Below are 20,064 nucleotides of genomic sequence, written 5' to 3'. Positions count from 1 at the left end.
CTTAACCCTGAGTGTCTCCAGGGGGGACTGTCCCTGTAACTACTGATTGTAAGTCGCTCTGGATAAGGTCGCCTGGTAAATGCTGTAAATGTAAATGTAAAATGCCGTGCACACATAATAACACCCCAAATACCCCAATATTGCTTTTGGCTCCGATCCTTATCATATTTTTATCGCCACGTGAGACCCCTACACAACGGAAAATATGCATCATGGGACAGCAGGTGCATTGTGGGAAGGGGCACTGGCAGCATGGGAAACTGAAGTCACATGCCCGTGTCATACCAGTGCAGGGCATCCAGTGTAGGGTTTACGTCACGGATCTTTTTCTTTTTTTTTTTTTCCAAGGACAGTAAGAGAAGCCCCGTCGTTTTTGTTCGGACAGACGCCACCCCCACCCCAAGAGAACGCTGCTCTGTGCCCCCTACGGTCGATGCCCTATTAATAGCCGACATCTATCTGTGGGTCCCTGGAGTTGTTGCCGCCTTTGACCCCGTTAGCATCACCCCTGCAGACTGACCTGCCATTCATTAGGAAGTTCCTGTCCCCACCCCGTCTGGGCCAGTTTCGGCCCGTTTCGCTTTAGAACTGTCCGTGTTTTAAGGTGGAACTCGGTCCCGTCTGTTGAAAGCTTGGACAACATTAGGGTGGAAATGTAGTGAACTTCCATGTAAACGTCTGTTTATTTGAGTTCCAGACACCAAGGCTGTGGGTGAAAGGTCAAACCATGCTACTTGTCTTATCATTAAGGGTTATGGCTTCATTTTTTTTTTTTTTTTTTTTTATTGCACACTTTAATAGTTTGGATCACCAGCCCACATGTCAGTGTGTTTTCTCAAGCCAGACTTTTGCCCTGTTGGTTGATCCTCTGTGTGGTGACCCTTACCTGGAGAAGCCTAAAAAAAGAAAAGAAGAAGAGGATGAGAAGAAGAAGAGATTTCATTTATCACACCGACTGCTGACTGTTTACTGTGTGAATTCCGACTAAATAGCGCCATCACGTGGAGACTAAAGGTACAAGAAAATCATGCCATTTATTTAATTATTAAGTTAGAAAAGGAATAAAAAAAAATTAGGATTGCTTAAATATCATGGAAACTAGGAAAACGGGAGGGGGGTTGTATGTGTTGTTTGTTTGTTATTTAATTATTGTTTAGAATTATTACAAGGGTTGTTGTCATGGTAATTCGTTATTGTTAGGATTGTGTATTTAATTAAATGAATACAAAAAAAATCTAAAAATTAGAAAAGCATATACAGTACAGGCCAAAAGTCTGGACACACCTTCTCATTCAATGTGTTTTCTTTATTTTCTTGACCATTTACGTTGGTAGATTCTCACTGAAGACATTAAAACTATGAATGAACACATGTGGAGTTATGTACTTACCAAAAAAAGGTGAAATAATTGAAAACATGTTTTATATTCTAGTTTCTTTGCTCTGATTACTGCTTTGCACACTCTTGGCATTCTCTCGTCACCTGAAATGCTTCTCCAACAGTCTTGAAGGAGTTCCCAGAGGTGTTTAGCACTTGTTGGTCCAGCTCACCCCAAACCATCTGGATGGGGTTAAGGTCCGGTGACTGTGGAGGTCGGGTCTCCACTTTTTGTTAAGTACATAACTCCACATGTGTTCATTCATAGTTTTGGTGACTTCAGTGAGAATCTACCAACGTAAATGGTCATGACAATAAAGAAAACGCGTTGAATGGGAAGGTGCGTCCAGACTTTCGGCCTGTACTGTACCTGGGTGGACGGCTGCTTCCCGGAGGCTCCGCCAGGGGGCGCCGGACGGGAACGCAGGCGGCGGCGGCGCCGCCGGAGCTCGGTGGTGTCCGCTGGTCGTTCCTCCATCATCTCAGGCAGCCGCGACGGGGACCAGGCGCCTGGCGAGAGCTTCCTTCGGGCCATGAGTCGCAGGAGGGGCCAGACTTTACCCGAAACAAGCCCGTCCTCCTCCTCCGCGATGGACGCGGCGGGAGCCGGGGACGCGTTCCCCGAGTTCGAGCCCGACGAGGAGCTGCTGTGCTCGGTGAGCGACATCACGGAGCACCTCGGCAGGAACATCACGGTGGTGCTGGAGACGGCGCTGTCCGAGATCCGGAAGATGGTGAGCGTCCGCATACGGGTGCTGAAGATGGAGCTCCGCGAGAAGACGAGCGAGATCGACTCGCTGAAGGCGAAGCTGGAGGAGGCGGGCAGGCGGAAGACGGAGCCGAAGAAGAGCCGAGCCGGCGCCCCGGGCGTGAAGAAGGAGAACATCAACGCCATCTGCGACTACCTGATGAAGGACAAGAACTCGCAGCGCGCCGGCGCCGAGTTCGACGGCGAGCCGTGGGCCGACGGCGGCGAGAGCGACGCGGCCTCGGAGGACATCTTCAGCATGCTGCCCTCCGGCAGCAAGAGGATGTACGAGTACGAGTGGATGGCCGCGGAGGAGGACTATCCGTCCGAGATGAAGGGTGCGTCGACATTTACGGCATTTATCCAGAGCGACTTACAGTCAGTAGTTACAGGGACAGTCCCCCCCTGGAGACACTCAGGGTTAAGTGTCTTGCTCAGGGACACGATGGTAGTAAGTGGGGTTTGAACCCGGGTCTTCTGGTTCACAGGCGAGTGTGTTGCCCCACTAGGCTACTACCAGATTTAGATAAGAAAAGATAATAAACCTTTATTAGTCCCACAAGTGGGAGAATTGCATTGTCACGGCAGAAAGTGGATAGAACAAAGGTAAAAAAAATAATAAAAAGAACAATAAAGTATAAAATGTACACTGTACAATCCAGAAACACAAAATATGGATGTATGTATTGGAAACAATTTATATATGTAAACTTAAATAGGTATATGTATTTATCTACACATGCACAGAGTGGATACATGAATATGTGTGTATGTGTGAACACTATATATATATAAATATATATATAAACACACACACATATTTTACATTTATGACATTTACCAGACATCCTTATCCAGAGCCTCGTACAATCAGTAGTTACAGGGACAGTCCCCCCCTGGAGACACTCAGGGTTAAGTGTTTTGCTCAGGGACACGATGGTAGTAAGTGGGATTTGAACCTGGGTCTTCTGGTTCACAGGCGACTGTGTTAACCACTAGGCTACTACCACTATACTACTACTATACACACACACACACACACAAGTACACAACGGAGTGACAGGTATTGACAAAATGCGTAGTTGTGGTTATCGAGGTCATTTTCAACATGTCTGGATGCCTTTCGCTGCCGATACTAGAGCAGAAAATGAGCGGTTATTACAGGTTATTACAGGTTATTACAGGTTATTACAGGTTATTATGTAACGCGTGTATGTTGTTTACGTACGCAGGCTTCGCCGACGCCAAGTGCGAGAGCCGCTCCACCGCGGACGAGAAGGACGATGAGGAGGAGGAGGACGATGACGACGAAGCACCCGAGGGCGCCGCGCAGCCCGCCCCGCCCCACACCGGCACCGCGGGGATCTCCCTGGACGCCAGGGGCTCCCCGACCGGGGACGGCGACCCCCACGCAGGCCAGCACTTCGCCGCGCACCCCTACATCTGCTCGTACTGCGGCACGCCGTGCCCCGACACGCTGCGCCTGGAGGAGCACGTCAGGCTGCTGCACCCGGCGCCGCCGGGCCCGGCCCACGGCGAGAGCAGCGGCGCCGCGGCGAGGAGGAGCAGCGGGCGCGGCGCCGCCAAGGAGCGCAAGGCGGACGGCGGCTACCAGTGCGCCGACTGCGGCCGCCACTTCAACTACCTGGGCAACCTGCGGCAGCACCAGCGCATCCACACCGGCGAGAAGCCCTTCGCCTGCCCCGAGTGCGGCGAGCGCTTCCGCCACGCCGCCCGCCTCAAGAGCCACCGGCTGGGCCACAGCGGCGCCCAGAGCCCCTTCCCCTGCCCGCAGTGCGGCAAGGGCTTCCCGGTGCTGTCCGGCCTGAAGCGGCACCAGCGCGTCCACACCGGCGAGAGCCCGTACGCCTGCCCGCAGTGCGGCCGCCGCTTCAAGGAGCTGGGCAACCTGTACACGCACCAGCGCATCCACAGCGGCGCCACGCCCTACTGCTGCCAGCAGTGCGGCCGCAGCTTCCGCCACCTGGGCACGTACAAGAGCCACCGCTGCACGCCCGCCGCCGCCGCCGCCGCCGCCGGGCTGCTGTGGCAGGGGGACAAGGACCCCCCCGCGCTGGCCTAGACTTAAAAAAAAAATTCATTTCTGTATCGTTTAATTCGGGACGAGACACCCGAAATCGCTTTTATATAAAATGTATATGTATAAAATATTCCTTTATATATAATAATCCGGTATGGTAGGAGCTCCCGCGCTCGCCGCACGCACGATATCTCGTCCTCAGTACGGTTATTAATGTCCCCCCCGAGCTTTCAAATGCTGCTAGTCTGTCCCGGGTGACCTCCTCTATGCACGACGCCCCCTGGAGGCGGTTTTAAAACGGTGAATTTACCTGCTCGATATAAACCCTTTCAAAAAAAAAGAACACGTGTTCAACCGTCTTAACTGTTCCAAGTGACTTCTTTTCGTCTTTTGTAATAATCTATTCGAAGTGGTTATTAAAAACGTCTTTTTAATGGCGGACCGGCTTCAGCGAGCGCCATTCAAGATGAACTCTCGGTTTTAATAAAACGTTTTTTTTCACGGCACGCCGTGCGGTGTGGCCGCTTTCTTGTGGTCGGCCTGCGACGCGCCCTGCGAGGCTTCAAAAGGCCGGGAATTCTGGGTACGGAACAACCTACCAATTATGAGCCACTACATCAAATGCGAGAATTTTGACACCCGCCACTAATTATCCACGTTTTAATCATCTGTGACGAAGCCCGTACACATTAAATGCCTTACTTAGGTTTTATGTAGCATTTTACATACATTACGACCAAGGAAATTTACACACACACACACACACATTTTTGGATGTAACCAGGCCAACTTTCCAGAAGCCTGTGTCCTTTTGACCACACGAGGGCGCTATAACACCATGCCTTTACCCCCCCCAGTAGAAATAAATCAGTATGTGCCCAAATTGAATAATTTTACACACTAAATAGACATATAGACATATATAAATCTAGACATATGCGTTGGATATACATCATATCAAACCAAGCGCAAGCTTATCATTTTACAGCGAACGACACTGATTATCTGCTAACCGTGGTACCTGTGGAGAGAGAGAGAGAGAGATAATATATAGAGATATATATCAGAGCTTCTGGAAGGTTGGTGAGGAGGGGTTTTGGTAAGCGTTTAAAAAAATACCCATCTCCTTCCATCTCCTGTCTCCTTTTCCCACTAATTTAAGTTCATTCTGTGCCTGGTGTCTGTTGCTTAACACCTTTGTCCTGAGCCGCTTGTCGAGGCGCATTCCCAGTGAACAACGGTGACCATGAGATTGAAATGGTCTCCCCGTGTTGGCTTGGGTCTCCTCCAGGTTCTCCGATTTCCTCCTTTTTCCCCTCCCCTTTCACTAGGGAATTTGACCCAGTTGTTTTCTTATTTTCATGAGCCTAATGATGTTTTTCAGGACATTACAATGTATTAGATTACACTACATGGGTAAGGAACCAACAGATCCTTCAGCAAAGGGAAACAGAAGATGTTCCTGCAATTTGAAACAGGATTCAGGAGGTTGTCGTTATTCGTCTACTTCATTTTCTGTAAAATGTCCAAATCATGAGCTGTTCGTCTGATGTGAAGCACCACTCAGAGACCCCGATGAGAGGATTATTACACTGGGGTCGGCATGTTACTTTTCACACCCTAGGAACATGAATGATGAAAAAAAATTGATAAAAAGGTTTAACAAGGCCTGTCAAATCGATTCTAAATCGATCTAATCACATCCTTTTGCAAAAAAAAAAATGCACTCTTACAACGTCAGCAGAGGCACGTTGGGACTTTTCGACACAAGCCAATCAAAGCCCATTTCTTTTCCTTGTGGGTTAACCAGCTATGTGTTTTGCGAGAGAGAAACAGCAATTGGTTGCCACTCCTGCGCTCCCTGCACGACATACACGGCCATCGTGTAGTGAGCAAAAAAAAATAAATTATTTCCAACGCATTCAGTTTCTGAGTGGGACTTCGGTTACAGTCGCTTGTTCATGCCCCCCTGACATTTCCAGACCTTGAAATGGAAACTAAACATGAGAGGGCTGTTTTCCTGGCCTGCTCACCTCCGTCACCAGACAGTGACATCCCCTCGTAGCGTATGTACAAGGCAGAAGCATGAATAACCTAAGAGTTACTGATATCTCGGCCAAAGCCCTAATCCCAAAAGAAGGGGGGGGGGGGGGGGGGGGTAAATGAAAATTATTCGTGTTGGAACCCGCTGCCCCCTTTATACACGTTAGACAGCATTAAGTAACACACGAGCTGGCGTGGGCACACGGGCAAGTTATAATGCGGGTGAAGCGATTTGCTGGCACTAAAATCTGAAGTATGCAGTGGCACACTTGCCCCCCCGAGCATTAAGCGCCATTGTGGCGACCTGGAGAAAGCCAAGGCAATTAGCAGAGTGCGCCAGCGCGGACCAGCGTTGCTAAAAGCGCGGCCAAACTCACCACGGCTCTCTTCCGAGGCGGTTGCCGTGGCAACAGTATCGTTTAATTGATGCCGCGCCGCGCGCGTAGGCCAGGGATGGCCGGGCTGCGGCACCAGAACACACCTGGGTGCCACTGGCGGTTACAGCAGGACGCTTCAGAACACAGAAAGGCTTCCGCGCCCCGGTTGTACGTGTCTGAAACCTCAACCCACCTCGTCGTTCATACCCCAGGACGCGGCGGGCGAGGTGTGAGACTGACCACGCCGACCAACGTGCGCCCCATAACTGGGCTATCCTCCGTTTATATATTACAGCACTTTTATTTCATTTTACATCATGCTTGAATTTTATAATAATTACAGCGTTCAGTATGTCTGGATTCTTTTTTTATTTCAATAAAATATCTATCTATCTACCTATCTATCTATCCTTTAATACTTTTCATGATCCCCCACTGCAAAATGCCCTTTTACTATTATTAAAATTGTTAACTTACTTGATAACAATTTTAGTTAACAAGTAAGTAATGTGCTTCAGACAATGTTGTCGTAAACTATTCTTTTCTGCTGTGTGTACACAAAAAAAGCAATAACTCTAGAATAAATATGAAACAAAAAAATACAAACAATACATTTACATTGTCATGGCAGAACGTGAACAGTAGAAGATAAGAGCACCAAGAAACAATAGCATAGACACTATGTGAACTGTATAATATAAAAGTTCAGTGTACAAATACGCAAATAAATAGTCGTAGAATAGAAAAAACAGTGAATGTGAGTTGTAAAAATAAAAAATACATCAGTATGTACATAAAATATATAGTTGTGAAAATGTACAGAGTGGATTATATATATATAAATAACACACACACACACACACACATTTCACATAAGAAAGCTGTTGCAGAGCCTGACAGCGGTTGGAAGGAAAGACCATCTGAATCTCTCCGTCCCACATTGTGAAGGAGCTGCTCACTGCTGTCAGGGTCACCTGCATGGGGTGGGAGATGTTGTCCAGCAGGGACGATGGCTTAGCCACAATCCTCCTGCCACTCGCCACCTCCACTGGGTCCAGAGCTGGCCCTCCGGATCAGCCTGTTCAGTCCCTTCCTGTCTCCAGCAGAGATGCTACCTCACCAGCAGACCACACCATAAAAGATGGCTGAGGCCACCACAGATTCATAAAAAGGTCTTCACGAGATGGTCCTTCACTCCAAAAGACCTGAGCCTCCACAGCAGGTACAGCCTGTTCTGCCCTTTCCTGTAGAGGGCACCAGAGTTGTGTGTCCAGTCCAGTTTATTGTTCAAGTGAACACCAAGGTACCTGTTGCTCTCCACAGCCTCAATGTCCATACCCTGGATGGTGGTTGCAGAAGTCTACTATCAGCTCCTTTGTCTTTACAGTGTTGATCTGGAGGTAGTTCTGAGGGCACTGGGACTTGGTGGACCAAATGATCATGAATTATTATAGATCATTAAATGGTAGTAGCCTTGTGGGTAACATACGGGGCAGTGGTGGCCTAATGGTCGGCCCTGTAATCAGAAGGTTGCTGGTTCGAATCCCGATCCGCCAAGGTGCCACTGAGGTGCCACCGAGCAAAGCACCGTTCCCACACACTGCTCCCCGGGCACCTGTCATGGCTGCCCACTGCTCACAAAAGGTGATAGGTTGAATGCAGAGGACACATTTCATTGTGTCACCGTGTGCTGTGCTGCAGTGTATCACAATGACAACAACTTCACTGTGGTAGTAGCCTAGTGGTTAACACACTCGCCTATAAACCAGAAGTCCCAGGTTCAAATCCCACCTACTACCATTGTATCCCTGAGCAAGACACTTAACCCTGAGTGTCTCCAGGGGGGGACTGTCCCTGTAACTACCGATTGTAAGTCACTCTGGATAAGGGCGTCTAAATAAAAAATATATATTTGAAATGTATTTTTCCTGTTCTGTTTAATAATTTTTGGAAGTTTTTGAATGAAAGTTATTCACTTGAAGACACCAGGTTGCAACAATTTAAATAGAGAGTGCATCACTGGTCACCAGTGAATTATTCAAGTCAAGTAGGAATCTTGCAAACCTGCGGCAGCGGCACTGTTGCAATATGGTAGGGGGGTGCAAATATAATAACATGAGCCCTGTTTTATGTTCAAGCCCGCAAAAACGTTGCATTCAGTTTGGCAGAGCTTTTTCTTCCTTGTAAGCAGGAGCCGTAAATGTGCTTTGCCGGCTGATGGAGCGACTGTCGCCATGTTTCGCCGGGGCCCAGCGGTGGCTTCATGACGGATGAAGGAGCGTGATCCGGGACGGGGCCGGCGGCAGCTTCTCGGCTGAAACGAATGACTTCCTCCAGCTTCCCTCCGCAGCCGCCAGGGCTGATAAGGGTCACGATGCAGAACTGAAAAAGTCAAACCTTTAACCCTATAAAGTCTCAGTGGAATTATGGCTAAAAAAAAGAAAAAAACTCACCAGTAATGGCAATATATTGATAAGAAAGTCACAATGATGAGCTCTATAAGAAAATATTCGCCAATAATGGCCACACATTGGTGAGAAAGTCACAATGATGAGCTCTATAAGAACTTATTCACCAATAATGGCCATACATTGATGAGAAAGTCCCAATGATGAGCTCTATAAGAACTTATTCACCAATAATGTCCATACATTGGTGAGAAAGTCCCAATGATGAGCTCTATAAGAACTTATTCACCAATAATGTCCATACATTGGTGAGAAAGTCCCAATGATGAGCTCTATAAGAACTTATTCACCAATAATGGCCATACATTGATGAGAAAGTCCCAATGATGAGCTCTATAAGAACTTATTCACCAATAATGTCCATACATTGGTGAGAAAGTCCCAATGATGAGCTCTATAAGAACTTATTCACCAATAATGTCCATACATTGGTGAGAAAGTCCCAATGATGAGCTCTATAAGAACTTATTCACCAATAATGGCCATACATTGATGAGAAAGTCCCAATGATGAGCTCTATAAGAACTTATTCACCAATAATGTCCATACATTGGTGAGAAAGTCACAATGATGAGCTCTATAAGAAATGATTAGTTTATTAAACAGTTCAAAAGCAGTCATGGCTTATGAGACACCGAGTTAAATTTGTTATAGGTGGTACAATTGGGCTTCCGTGGTGCATGAAAAGAGGGTGCAGAAGGTGGAGGTTCTTTTGCACAAGCGATAGATAGTACAGTCCATTTTCTCTTTTTTATTTTAAACCCAAAAAAAAAAGAGAGATGAATTTTTAGAAGACTAAAAAGGAATATACAGAAAAAGTGTCTGAAGGCTGAAGTCGGCTATTCATTCCCTCTCGTAAGAGTCTCTGAAAAAAGGTTCGTTTCACGCGGTGGCCTCCTTCCGGCCTCAAGCTGAAAAACGGGAGCCGCTAAAATGCGCCGCGGCTGCAATTAACTCGATGCCCGCCGGTTCGGGCCTGTCACTCACGACCACTCTTTACCGCCTCAAAAAAAGGAACTCACGCTTCAAACAAATTAGCATTAAAAGAGCTTAATGAAGGCTTGGACCCCGCTGTAATCCGTAATTGGTGTTGTCCTCCATTAGAACCTTCTGAAACGCACCCTCAGCACGTGCACTTATCGCCATCAAAATGGCGTCATTGCCACCAAATAGCCCTTAACGGCAGGCCTTCAGCGCAGAGGGGCGTTCCTACGTGCTGATCACGCTGAGAGAGCCCTTGATCTGGAACGTCGCATGTGTGAAGAGGAGACCAGAGAGGGGCCGAGGGGGGTTAGAAACACACACACACATATCTACACCAGCATAACCACGTGCTAAATGCATTTTAAATTTCCATCTCGTTGCTGGGGAAACAGCGGTCCGCGGGGAATAATGAAAAGGAGACACCTTCAATGTAAACATTCCATCCTTGGTGGCTTTCAGGTTCCCTTCTCCATTCACACGGAATCCTGGGCCGCAACTGCATATTCTGACATTTCTTGACATGATGGACTTCATTTGTTCTGCTCCCACGTTCTCCGGCCGTACGTGCGCTTTCGGACATTTTACCGGCCGACCCCGGAAGCTTGAGGCTCTCCCAGCGACTGCGACTTTCTTACATGTAGACGGAACCTTCCGGAGAGGAGACGTGAACCGGCCTTTGATCTGTCAGCGGCAGCAGTGGTGATTTCGAATCATTTCGGGAAAAATGACGGCGCTGGCAGCACTCCAGCATAGTTATTAGTGTAATGCATCCACAAACAGCGGCAGCTCGGATTAAGAGGAAAGATCGAGCCTTCCGAACCGCGAAATTCTTTGTTTGCTCTATACCGTCAAATACCGAGAGCCACAATAATACATATATTTAAAAAAAACAACATGTGGGTGGTTGTAGCCTAGCGGGTAACACACTCGCCTGTGAACCAGAAGCCCAAGGTTCAAACCCCACTCACTACCATCATGTCCCTGAGCAAGACACTTAACCCTGAGCATCTCCAGGGGGGGACTGTCCCTGTAACTACTGATTGTAAGTCGCTCTGGATAAGTGAAGTGAAGTGATTGTGAAGCGATTTTCACTTGTGATACACAGCAGCACAGCACACGGTGCACACAGTGAAATTTGTCATCTGCTTTTAACCCATCACCCTGAGTGAGCAGTGGGCAGCCATGACAGGCCATGCTGGTCCTTTTGGGGATGGGAGGGGCATTTTATGTTATTAAGGTCAGATAAACAGAAGCTGCATCTCTCCACCTGAAGGTTCTGCAGGTTTTAGTAGGGCCTGCTTATGCCAGATGGCATAAGTGTGAACAGGTTTGTGTTTGAGGCACATTTTTGGACTCTTCTGTTCTATTTTGCCTTGCTGTTAGGGACAAAAGACGTTCGAACGTGGCATAGGGAGATCACTTGTCCGCCTTTCAGTTCTTCTCCTGATTTGGAGAATACAGACAATTACACGGCAATGCTGTATTACGAAGAACCACAACTGAACAATTCAGCCGGACTCCGTATCGCGTGAAATGACGTCACATGCCATTGTGAGGTGGCAATATGCTAAGGTATGGCACCGTTACGAATCATAAAAAAAATGATTGATATCGGTGGCAATTATTATTATCGGTGCAATTATCAATTATTCTTATCGACCTGGTTCTTTATCGATTCCCTTATCGATTCCCAACCACTGTAACAAAACAAAATAAATCAAAAATGTATTTATTTCGGATCCTTATATAGAGATTGTAAAGAAGTTCCGGCCTTCCCATGTCTGATTCCACATGCACACAGCCGAGATGTTCCTTTCAGAGCTGCAAATGGCTAGCAATGGGTCTGGTGCTCAGCCGATTCGCTGATGCTAAATTGGCTCTAACGAGGCTTTACGGAGAGTGCAGACTGATAGGAGCACCAATCAGTATGTAGTAATGGCCCAATTATTATATAAGACTCAATTACTTTGGACTCAAACGACCCAGAGATGAGACGCTGCCTACAAACGGGATGGAAAAGAAGAGAGGAACAGCTAAATTTACGTCCTGACAATAATCGTAACATTTCTGCCTTGCAGGTACAAGAAGTATAAGACGGAGGTTCACAGATAGCCAAGCGTGCTGTTATTGTTATTCAGTTTTTTTTTGGTTTCTGGTTCTGTTCAGTTCTGCAGGACCACACCGGTAAGTTTCGTAAAATACCCATCAGTCTTAAGATTTATTCACCAAAATTCCACTTGTGTCACCGACTCATACCTGTTGAATCCAAGACAATGTAAGACGTTAAAAATAAGCAACAAGTGGCCCATCATGTTGCCTTCTTTATAATAATTAATGTCAACTGTCAGTGTAATGATATGAATTAAATATCGTCTGCTTGGTGCCCTTCCAGTCTCTGCCACCACAGTCACGCTGTGTGTGGCCTTTTTAATTGGCAGCTTTGTCTCCGTTTCTGGCAGAGCTGCCTCGGACCACCCCGTCCATAAGCCAACACTGATGACAGGCATTCAGCGATCAATCCTGTTCAATTAAGCATGAGACGTAACACCGTGTACACAAATAGAGCAAGTGCAAATGACAACATTTTGCTGAGTTCATGCCTGAAAAACACAAGAAAGAAAGAGACATGACTTGTTTGGCTTCTGGCCTTACCTATCGGATGAACACCCATCAGAAATCCCTTGCGCTCACTTTTTGGCAAGTATAGGCAAGGACAGGCCTCTATAATAGACCCTGACCGGTCCACCGATGTATTTGTACTTTCCAGAAACCCTGGTACAGATGCCCACTGGTTGCCCGCAGACCCCTCCAACTGGTTGGAGACCCCGGGACAAACTCAGGACGCATTGAAGGGATTATGTCCACCATCTGGTCAGGGAATGCTGGCCAATCTCAGGGATGGCTGGCTAGGCTACTGGCCAAATAATATGTAGTTCTGATGGTTTAGTTTTCATTGCTGACCAGTTTTATTTACCAATAAAGACCAAATACAACCAGTCAAAACCTGCAAATAGCATACATATGTTCAGTTGTGTCTTGCAACCATCTTAACCAGCCAATGATAACCAGCGATACCCAACATATGCAACATATGCAGCACATGCATGTTTAACTCGCCTGCCAACTGTGACCAGTGAGAACTGGTTACAAAACCAGTTGAGACCCTTGTGGCTCAGTTTAATTCTGATCACTTTAGCTCTAGTTCTCTGAGTTAATATGCCTTTTGCATTTACAGCATTTATCAGACGCCCTTATCCAGAGCGACTTACAATCAGTAGTTACAGTGACTGTCACCCTAGAGCAATTTAGGGTTACATGTCTTACTCAGGGACACACTGGTAGTAAGTGGGATTTGAACCTGGGTCTTTTGGTTCATAGGCGAGTGTCTTACCCACTAGGCTACTACCACCCTTTTGTTGTCAATTTAAGCAGGTATGTGAAGTCTGTAGTGTCCACAATCCAGTTAACTTACTGGCTAATTTAAATGGACCAATTTTTAAAACGTTGGATGAATATAAATGTGTTCCTGGGGAGGACATTTCCTCACATGGGTCATCTTACCACCGCTATGCCGGCAACTCATCTGCTCTGTTTCACCCTCATATGTACATGCCGCTTCCAAAATCTCAACATGTCTAACTGACATTCCACCTTTGGATGGCAGCCCCTCATCTAAAACTCAATGCCGCCAAAACCAAAGTAATTTTAAACCCTTGGTGAGCAGTGGGCGGCCATGAAAGGCGCCAGGGGGAGCAGTGTGTGGGGACGGTACCCTCATCAAGGGGACCTAAGTGGAGCCTTGATGGTTCGGTTTTTCCGATTACCAGTCCGCTTCCTTACCCACTAGGCCACCACTGCCTGTGGTCAAACTTGCAGACATCCAGCTTAACCATCTCAGTCAGGCTAAGCTGATCATGCTGGTTGGTTGTTTTAACGGGTGTGACCAGCTAAACTAAGACCTTAAGCTCAAGCTATCCAACTATTTCAACTATGTTATTAAGTCTTAGCTGGTGTGTACTTGCAGGTCAAAGCCAAGGAAACTTAAAGTGAAGTGATTGTCACACGTGATACACAGCAGCACAGCACACAGTGCACACAGTGAAATGTGTCCTCTGCATTTAACCCATCACCCTGAGTGAGCAGTGGGCAGCCATGACAGGCGCCCGGGGAGCAGTGTGTGGGGACGGTGCTTTGCTCAGTGGCACCTCAGTGGTACCTTGGCAGATCGGGATTCGAACCAGCAACCTTCTGATTACGGGGCTGCTTCCTTAACCACTAGGCCACCACTGCCCTAGCTGGTCAGTCATCTTAACCACTGTAACCATGTTAAGATGAGCTGGTTCAAACTGGTCTTGAAATGATCCCACATTTAGTAAAGAATTCAGAATTCAACATTAACTCTTAAACCTAAAGCTTGCTCTAATATTTGATGACGGAGACAAGGCGCTTCCCATTCACTTATTGCGAGCTAAGCAGCTATGCGTTGAGCGAGAAACAATACACAGCTTCGTCTGAAGACATTGGATATTTCACATACATCGCAACTCTAAAGATTTTAATTTTAAAGTGGGGCAGTGGTGGCCGAGCAGACCAGGAAGCGGATTTTCACGACTGCTCAGGGTGAAGGGCCCTAAACACAGCACGTCACAAAGTCCTGGTTCTGATAGATGCTCGTTCCTTGCCTCGCCGAAGCCGGCAGAGGAGCAGCTTGACTCATTTCCACACCACAGTTAGCCAGGGACATTTAAAGACGATTACAGATTCAAATATCCTTACATCACAGTTCTACCCGTCGAGCTGGACGCCTGTATGACGTTGCTACGCAACTGTAACAACAATCGCTTTTCCTGTCAAAAGCCAAATCAAACGACATTGTGCATTCACCGTCACGTGATTTATTCACAGCGGCTACATTATTGCATGAAATCAATAATCCGTTCCTTTTTGCTTTTGTTTTCTACGTTTACCATACGCTCCCAAAACACAGATGTTGCATTTTAAGTTTATCTTATTTGTAATATATCATTCGGTTAACAATAAGAGTGAATATTTGTACGTTGGGCCGATAATAAAAATTCATAGTTAATTGCAATATATGTATTATTAATTGGGGGACCGGTTGAGGACGATTTATTTGACACACATCCTTTTTCCTGTGGCCTCGAACATTTTTTACACAGAAATTCACGGAGCAGATGAAGGAGCCAGGCAAGAATTCCCACTCGTTCCTTATCTTCATGAAAGCCCCGTGCATCTGTGGACTCCTGCTACGAGGGACGTGAGACGAGCGCTCTTTTACACTTCAAAGACTTCTGAGAGTTACGTGGAATGATGCGAAGCTCCTTAAACCACCGGTCTGTGGAGAGCGCAGCCAATCGTAAAAATACGTGCATTCACGGCTCAGGATTTTATTGGTCTGACGCTAATTCAGAAGAAGACAAATAAAGCATTAAGGACGTGCGTTCAAACGTACGCGTCGCAATCTCCAGATGTATTGTGGGTGAAGCGGGTACAAGCTGCAAAATCTCCGTACAGTAGCAACAAGGCACCGTCCACGCAACCTCAAGCGACCTTGCGGTCCAGAACCTGAATCTAGAATCCGTATTTGCAGGTAAGGTTGCCCACCGGCCCCTACACAAAGTAAAGTGAAGTGATTGTCACTCGTGAAACACAGCAGCACAGCACACGGTGCACACGGTGAAATTTGTCCTCTGCATTTAACCCATCACCCTGAGTGAGCAGTGGGCGGCCATGACAGGCGCCCGGGGAGCAGTGTGTGGGGACGGTGCTTTGCTCAGTGGCACCTCAGTGGCACCTTGGCGGATCGGGATTCGAACCGGCAACCTTCTGATTACGGGGCTGCTTCCTTAACCACTAGGCCACCACTGCCCTAGCTGGTCAGTCATCTTAACCACTGTAACCATGTTAAGATGAGCTGGTTCAAACTGGTCTTGAAATGATCCCACATTTAGTAAAGAATTCAGAATTCAACATTAACTCTTAAACCTAAAGCTTGCTCTAATATTTGATGACGGAGACAAGGCGCTTCCCATTCACTTATTGCGAGCTAAGCAGCTATGCGTTGAGCGAGAAACAATACACAGCTTCGTCTGAAGACATTGGATATTTCACATACATCGCAACTCTAAAGATTTTAATTTTAAAGTGGGGCAGTGGTGGCCGAGCAGACCAGGAAGCGGATTTTCACGACTGCTCAGGGTGAAGGGCCCTAAACACAGCACGTCACAAAGTCCTGGTTCTGATAGATGCTCGTTCCTTGCCTCGCCGAAGCCGGCAGAGGAGCAGCTTGACTCATTTCCACACCACAGTTAGCCAGGGACATTTAAAGACGATTACAGATTCAAATATCCTTACATCACAGTTCTACCCGTCGAGCTGGACGCCTGTATGACGTTGCTACGCAACTGTAACAACAATCGCTTTTCCTGTCAAAAGCCAAATCAAACGACATTGTGCATTCACCGTCACGTGATTTATTCACAGCGGCTACATTATTGCATGAAATCAATAATCCGTTCCTTTTTGCTTTTGTTTTCTACGTTTACCATACGCTCCCAAAACACAGATGTTGCATTTTAAGTTTATCTTATTTGTAATATATCATTCGGTTAACAATAAGAGTGAATATTTGTACGTTGGGGCCGATAATAAAAATTCATAGTTAATTGCAATATATGTATTATTAATTGGGGGACCGGTTGAGGACGATTTATTTGACACACATCCTTTTTCCTGTGGCCTCGAACATTTTTTACACAGAAATTCACGGAGCAGATGAAGGAGCCAGGCAAGAATTCCCACTCGTTCCTTATCTTCATGAAAGCCCCGTGCATCTGTGGACTCCTGCTACGAGGGACGTGAGACGAGCGCTCTTTTACACTTCAAAGACTTCTGAGAGTTACGTGGAATGATGCGAAGCTCCTTAAACCACCGGTCTGTGGAGAGCGCAGCCAATCGTAAAAATACGTGCATTCACGGCTCAGGATTTTATTGGTCTGACGCTAATTCAGAAGAAGACAAATAAAGCATTAAGGACGTGCGTTCAAACGTACGCGTCGCAATCTCCAGATGTATTGTGGGTGAAGCGGGTACAAGCTGCAAAATCTCCGTACAGTAGCAACAAGGCACCGTCCACGCAACCTCAAGCGACCTTGCGGTCCAGAACCTGAATCTAGAATCCGTATTTGCAGGTAAGGTTGCCCACCGGCCCCTACACAAAGTAAAGTGAAGTGATTGTCACTCGTGAAACACAGCAGCACAGCACACGGTGCACACGGTGAAATTTGTCCTCTGCATTTAACCCATCACCCTGAGTGAGCAGTGGGCGGCCATGACAGGCGCCCAGGGAGCAGTGTGTGGGGACGGTGCTTTGCTCAGTGGCACCTCAGTGGCACCTTGGCGGATCGGGATTCGAACCGGCAACCTCCTGATTACGGGGCCGCTAGGCCACCACTGCCCCATATGACCTTGGCACTGTTATGTATATGGGGAGGAAGGGAATAGAGATGCTCAGCAATTAAGCAATCAATTAACAGACGTAATACCTGCTGGGGCTGAGAGAGGGAGAGAGAGAGGGAGAGAGAGAGGGAGATTACAGCACGTGAACGAGAGGCTGAGAGCGAGCAGCTGCAGAGCGCCAGAGCACCGTGCCTGACAGCGAGCGAGCGAGCGAGCGAGACAGAGAGGGAGAGAGAGAGAAGGAGGGACCACCCAACCTAAGGATGCTGCAGATCGGAGGATGGCATCAGGAGGGGTGAGGGATTCCACGGCTCCTCGCCGCCCGTCCACGTCCTGAAGGAAGCGGAGCGTCTCAGAGGCTTGTGGCGGGAAGCTTTTTCACCTTTGTGAAGGATACCGTCTGCCTCCAATACGGTGAGGCGTGCAATTTCAGTTTCATCATTGTTTAATGCCATGAGAATTTTTCAAGTCAGTCAAAAGATAAAAAAAGCTGTTTTCTAAATTGTACAAATTTAACATAAAAAAAAAAAAAAACGAGAAATTGATTGCTGAAAATGTATGGATTAATTAGTTTCATCCTGGAATGACATCTTAGGGGAAGAGATAAAAGTAAAAATCAACATGTCTTCATTATCTCACACCAGGAGCTGACCCTTTTTTCCCAGTGCACTCTGACTCGGACCTCTGGTCACTTAATGTACATTCGGTGGTGACCGGCTCGGGAAGAGTTGACACATGCCACTGCTGTGCAACTACCGAGCAACTGCGGTTAAAAAAAAAAAACACAGAGGATCCCCTACATTTACGTTTGCGGCATTTACCAGACGCCCTTATCCAGAGCGACTTACAGTCAGTAGTTACAGGGACAGTCCCCCCCCTGGGGACACTCAGGGTTAAGTGTCTTGCTCAGGGACACAATGGTAGTACGTGGTATTTGAACCTGGGTCTTCGGGTTCGCCGGCTGCATGTGAAGAAGATCTGGCAACGTGAGGATGTCTTGCTGATGGTGCACAGAGGGCAGCTGGAGCTTCGTGACAACTGGTTTGATTGGTGCCTGAGGTCTAGACAGAAATTGATCTGTTTCCTCGCTACAGTCATACTAAAGACACACACACACACACACACACACACACACACACACGCTCCCTTGCGATCGACTGGAGCGTTATCAGCAATCAAAGCTGCTGCCAAGGCCTCGCGCTTGCTCCATGGCTGCCACGCCAGGGCTTGGCGGGGGCACTGAGCACGGGACGACTGGAATGTCCCTTCTGAGGCGCCCAATCCCGGCTTTATCCCTCGCAAATTGAAATGGTTCCGTGGCTGCTGGCCAAGGCTGAGCTCCCACCGTAACCACTGGGTTACCGGGGTGACGTTTGAGCTGATAAAAACACATTTTATATGAAATGAAAAACACGAATCCGAAAGGTCAGGGGGAGGTTGACCTTTCGCACGTTTAGGTCAGACTCCGGAATTAAAGAAAGATGGCGGCGTTGCACAGAGTGATCAGAATTGCTGCGGTTATTCCCTTCGTTGTGACTGAGCGAGCGGGACGGCATTCGAGGCGAAAATCAGCCGTGCCCAGCGATGCCTGGAAAATGCTGTCACGTTGCACGTTCCTGACGACCCCGGGAGTTGAGTCTCGCTTCGTTTAGGGTCTCTCTTCGTCGTCCATAGTGGTAACACTTGTCGCTCTGAGCTGCTGTAAAGGCCGATTTAAACCATCGTCACGTGACGCATTTGTCATGCGTCACGTTGAATGGGGTTGGCAGTTTCTCATCAGTACGTATAATGGCTTCTTCCTGCAAGAAGATGACTCAGGGAATTGTGGGTAATGCCTCTAGGAACGGGGCTACCATGATAAATTACACTGGACGAGAAGGCATCGTTTAGAGAAGACATCAATTTACACGATGCGTACATTTTCCGTCCCCTCCTTCAATCAGGTGATTTATACCACCAACCGTAATTGGCAACCTCACACGATTGAATAACTTCAAGAAATCTCAATCTGTTTAGAAGCTAAACCCACCCTGTCCCTGTCCTCTACCGGAATATGCCCCGCCCTCTTCTCTTCCATCCCTGCCTCTCGTTGACGACGGGACAGATCCGTGGTACACGAGTTATTTTATTATCTGTCTGATAATAAAAATGATGCATCGGTTGGTGATCGGCGATCATTTCCTTCCGGAATGAAGAGCAGCGTTGGAATTCTCCCTTTTTAACGCCATACGTGTTTTGGCTGCATTTTGTGGCTGTGCTCGACTGGCATTTGACTTGACGCTGTTTGACGCTTGACAGGATCTTGGCAGACGTGCACGCAGCGATTATTTGACGCACAGCCGGCTGAACGTCCGCGTGGACGTAGATTTAAACCAAGGAGCGAATTATCATGTTCGGAGAGGCAGAAAAACGGCTGGTTCAGACATCTGCGTGAACGAGGCCTTAAAGGGTTTTTTTTTTTCTCTTTCATATCAGTCTTGTTGGTCCCCTAATACCGTGTCTGAAGCCTCTTTCCAAAATGATAGCCACTTTTAGCCTGTCCCACAA

General features: G+C 47.4%; 1 protein-coding gene across 1 annotated transcript; it reads left to right on the top strand.

The window, feature by feature from the left end:
- Positions 1–1,820: 1,820 nt before the first annotated feature.
- On the top strand, positions 1,821–6,982 carry LOC114774312 (zinc finger protein 16-like). The gene is made up of 2 exons (XM_028966238.1): positions 1,821–2,463; positions 3,358–6,982. The coding sequence occupies exons 1-2, from the start codon at positions 1,911–1,913 to the stop codon at positions 4,206–4,208; spliced, it is 1,404 nt and encodes a 467-aa protein (XP_028822071.1). The 5' UTR covers positions 1,821–1,910; the 3' UTR covers positions 4,209–6,982.
- Positions 6,983–20,064: the final 13,082 nt, after the last annotated feature.

This window comes from Denticeps clupeoides, unplaced genomic scaffold, assembly GCF_900700375.1.
Source record: "Denticeps clupeoides unplaced genomic scaffold, fDenClu1.1, whole genome shotgun sequence".
Lineage (NCBI taxonomy): Eukaryota > Metazoa > Chordata > Actinopteri > Clupeiformes > Denticipitidae > Denticeps > Denticeps clupeoides.
The sequence above is the reverse complement of the archived record's forward strand: the minus strand, read 5'-3'. Positions and strand labels throughout refer to the sequence as shown.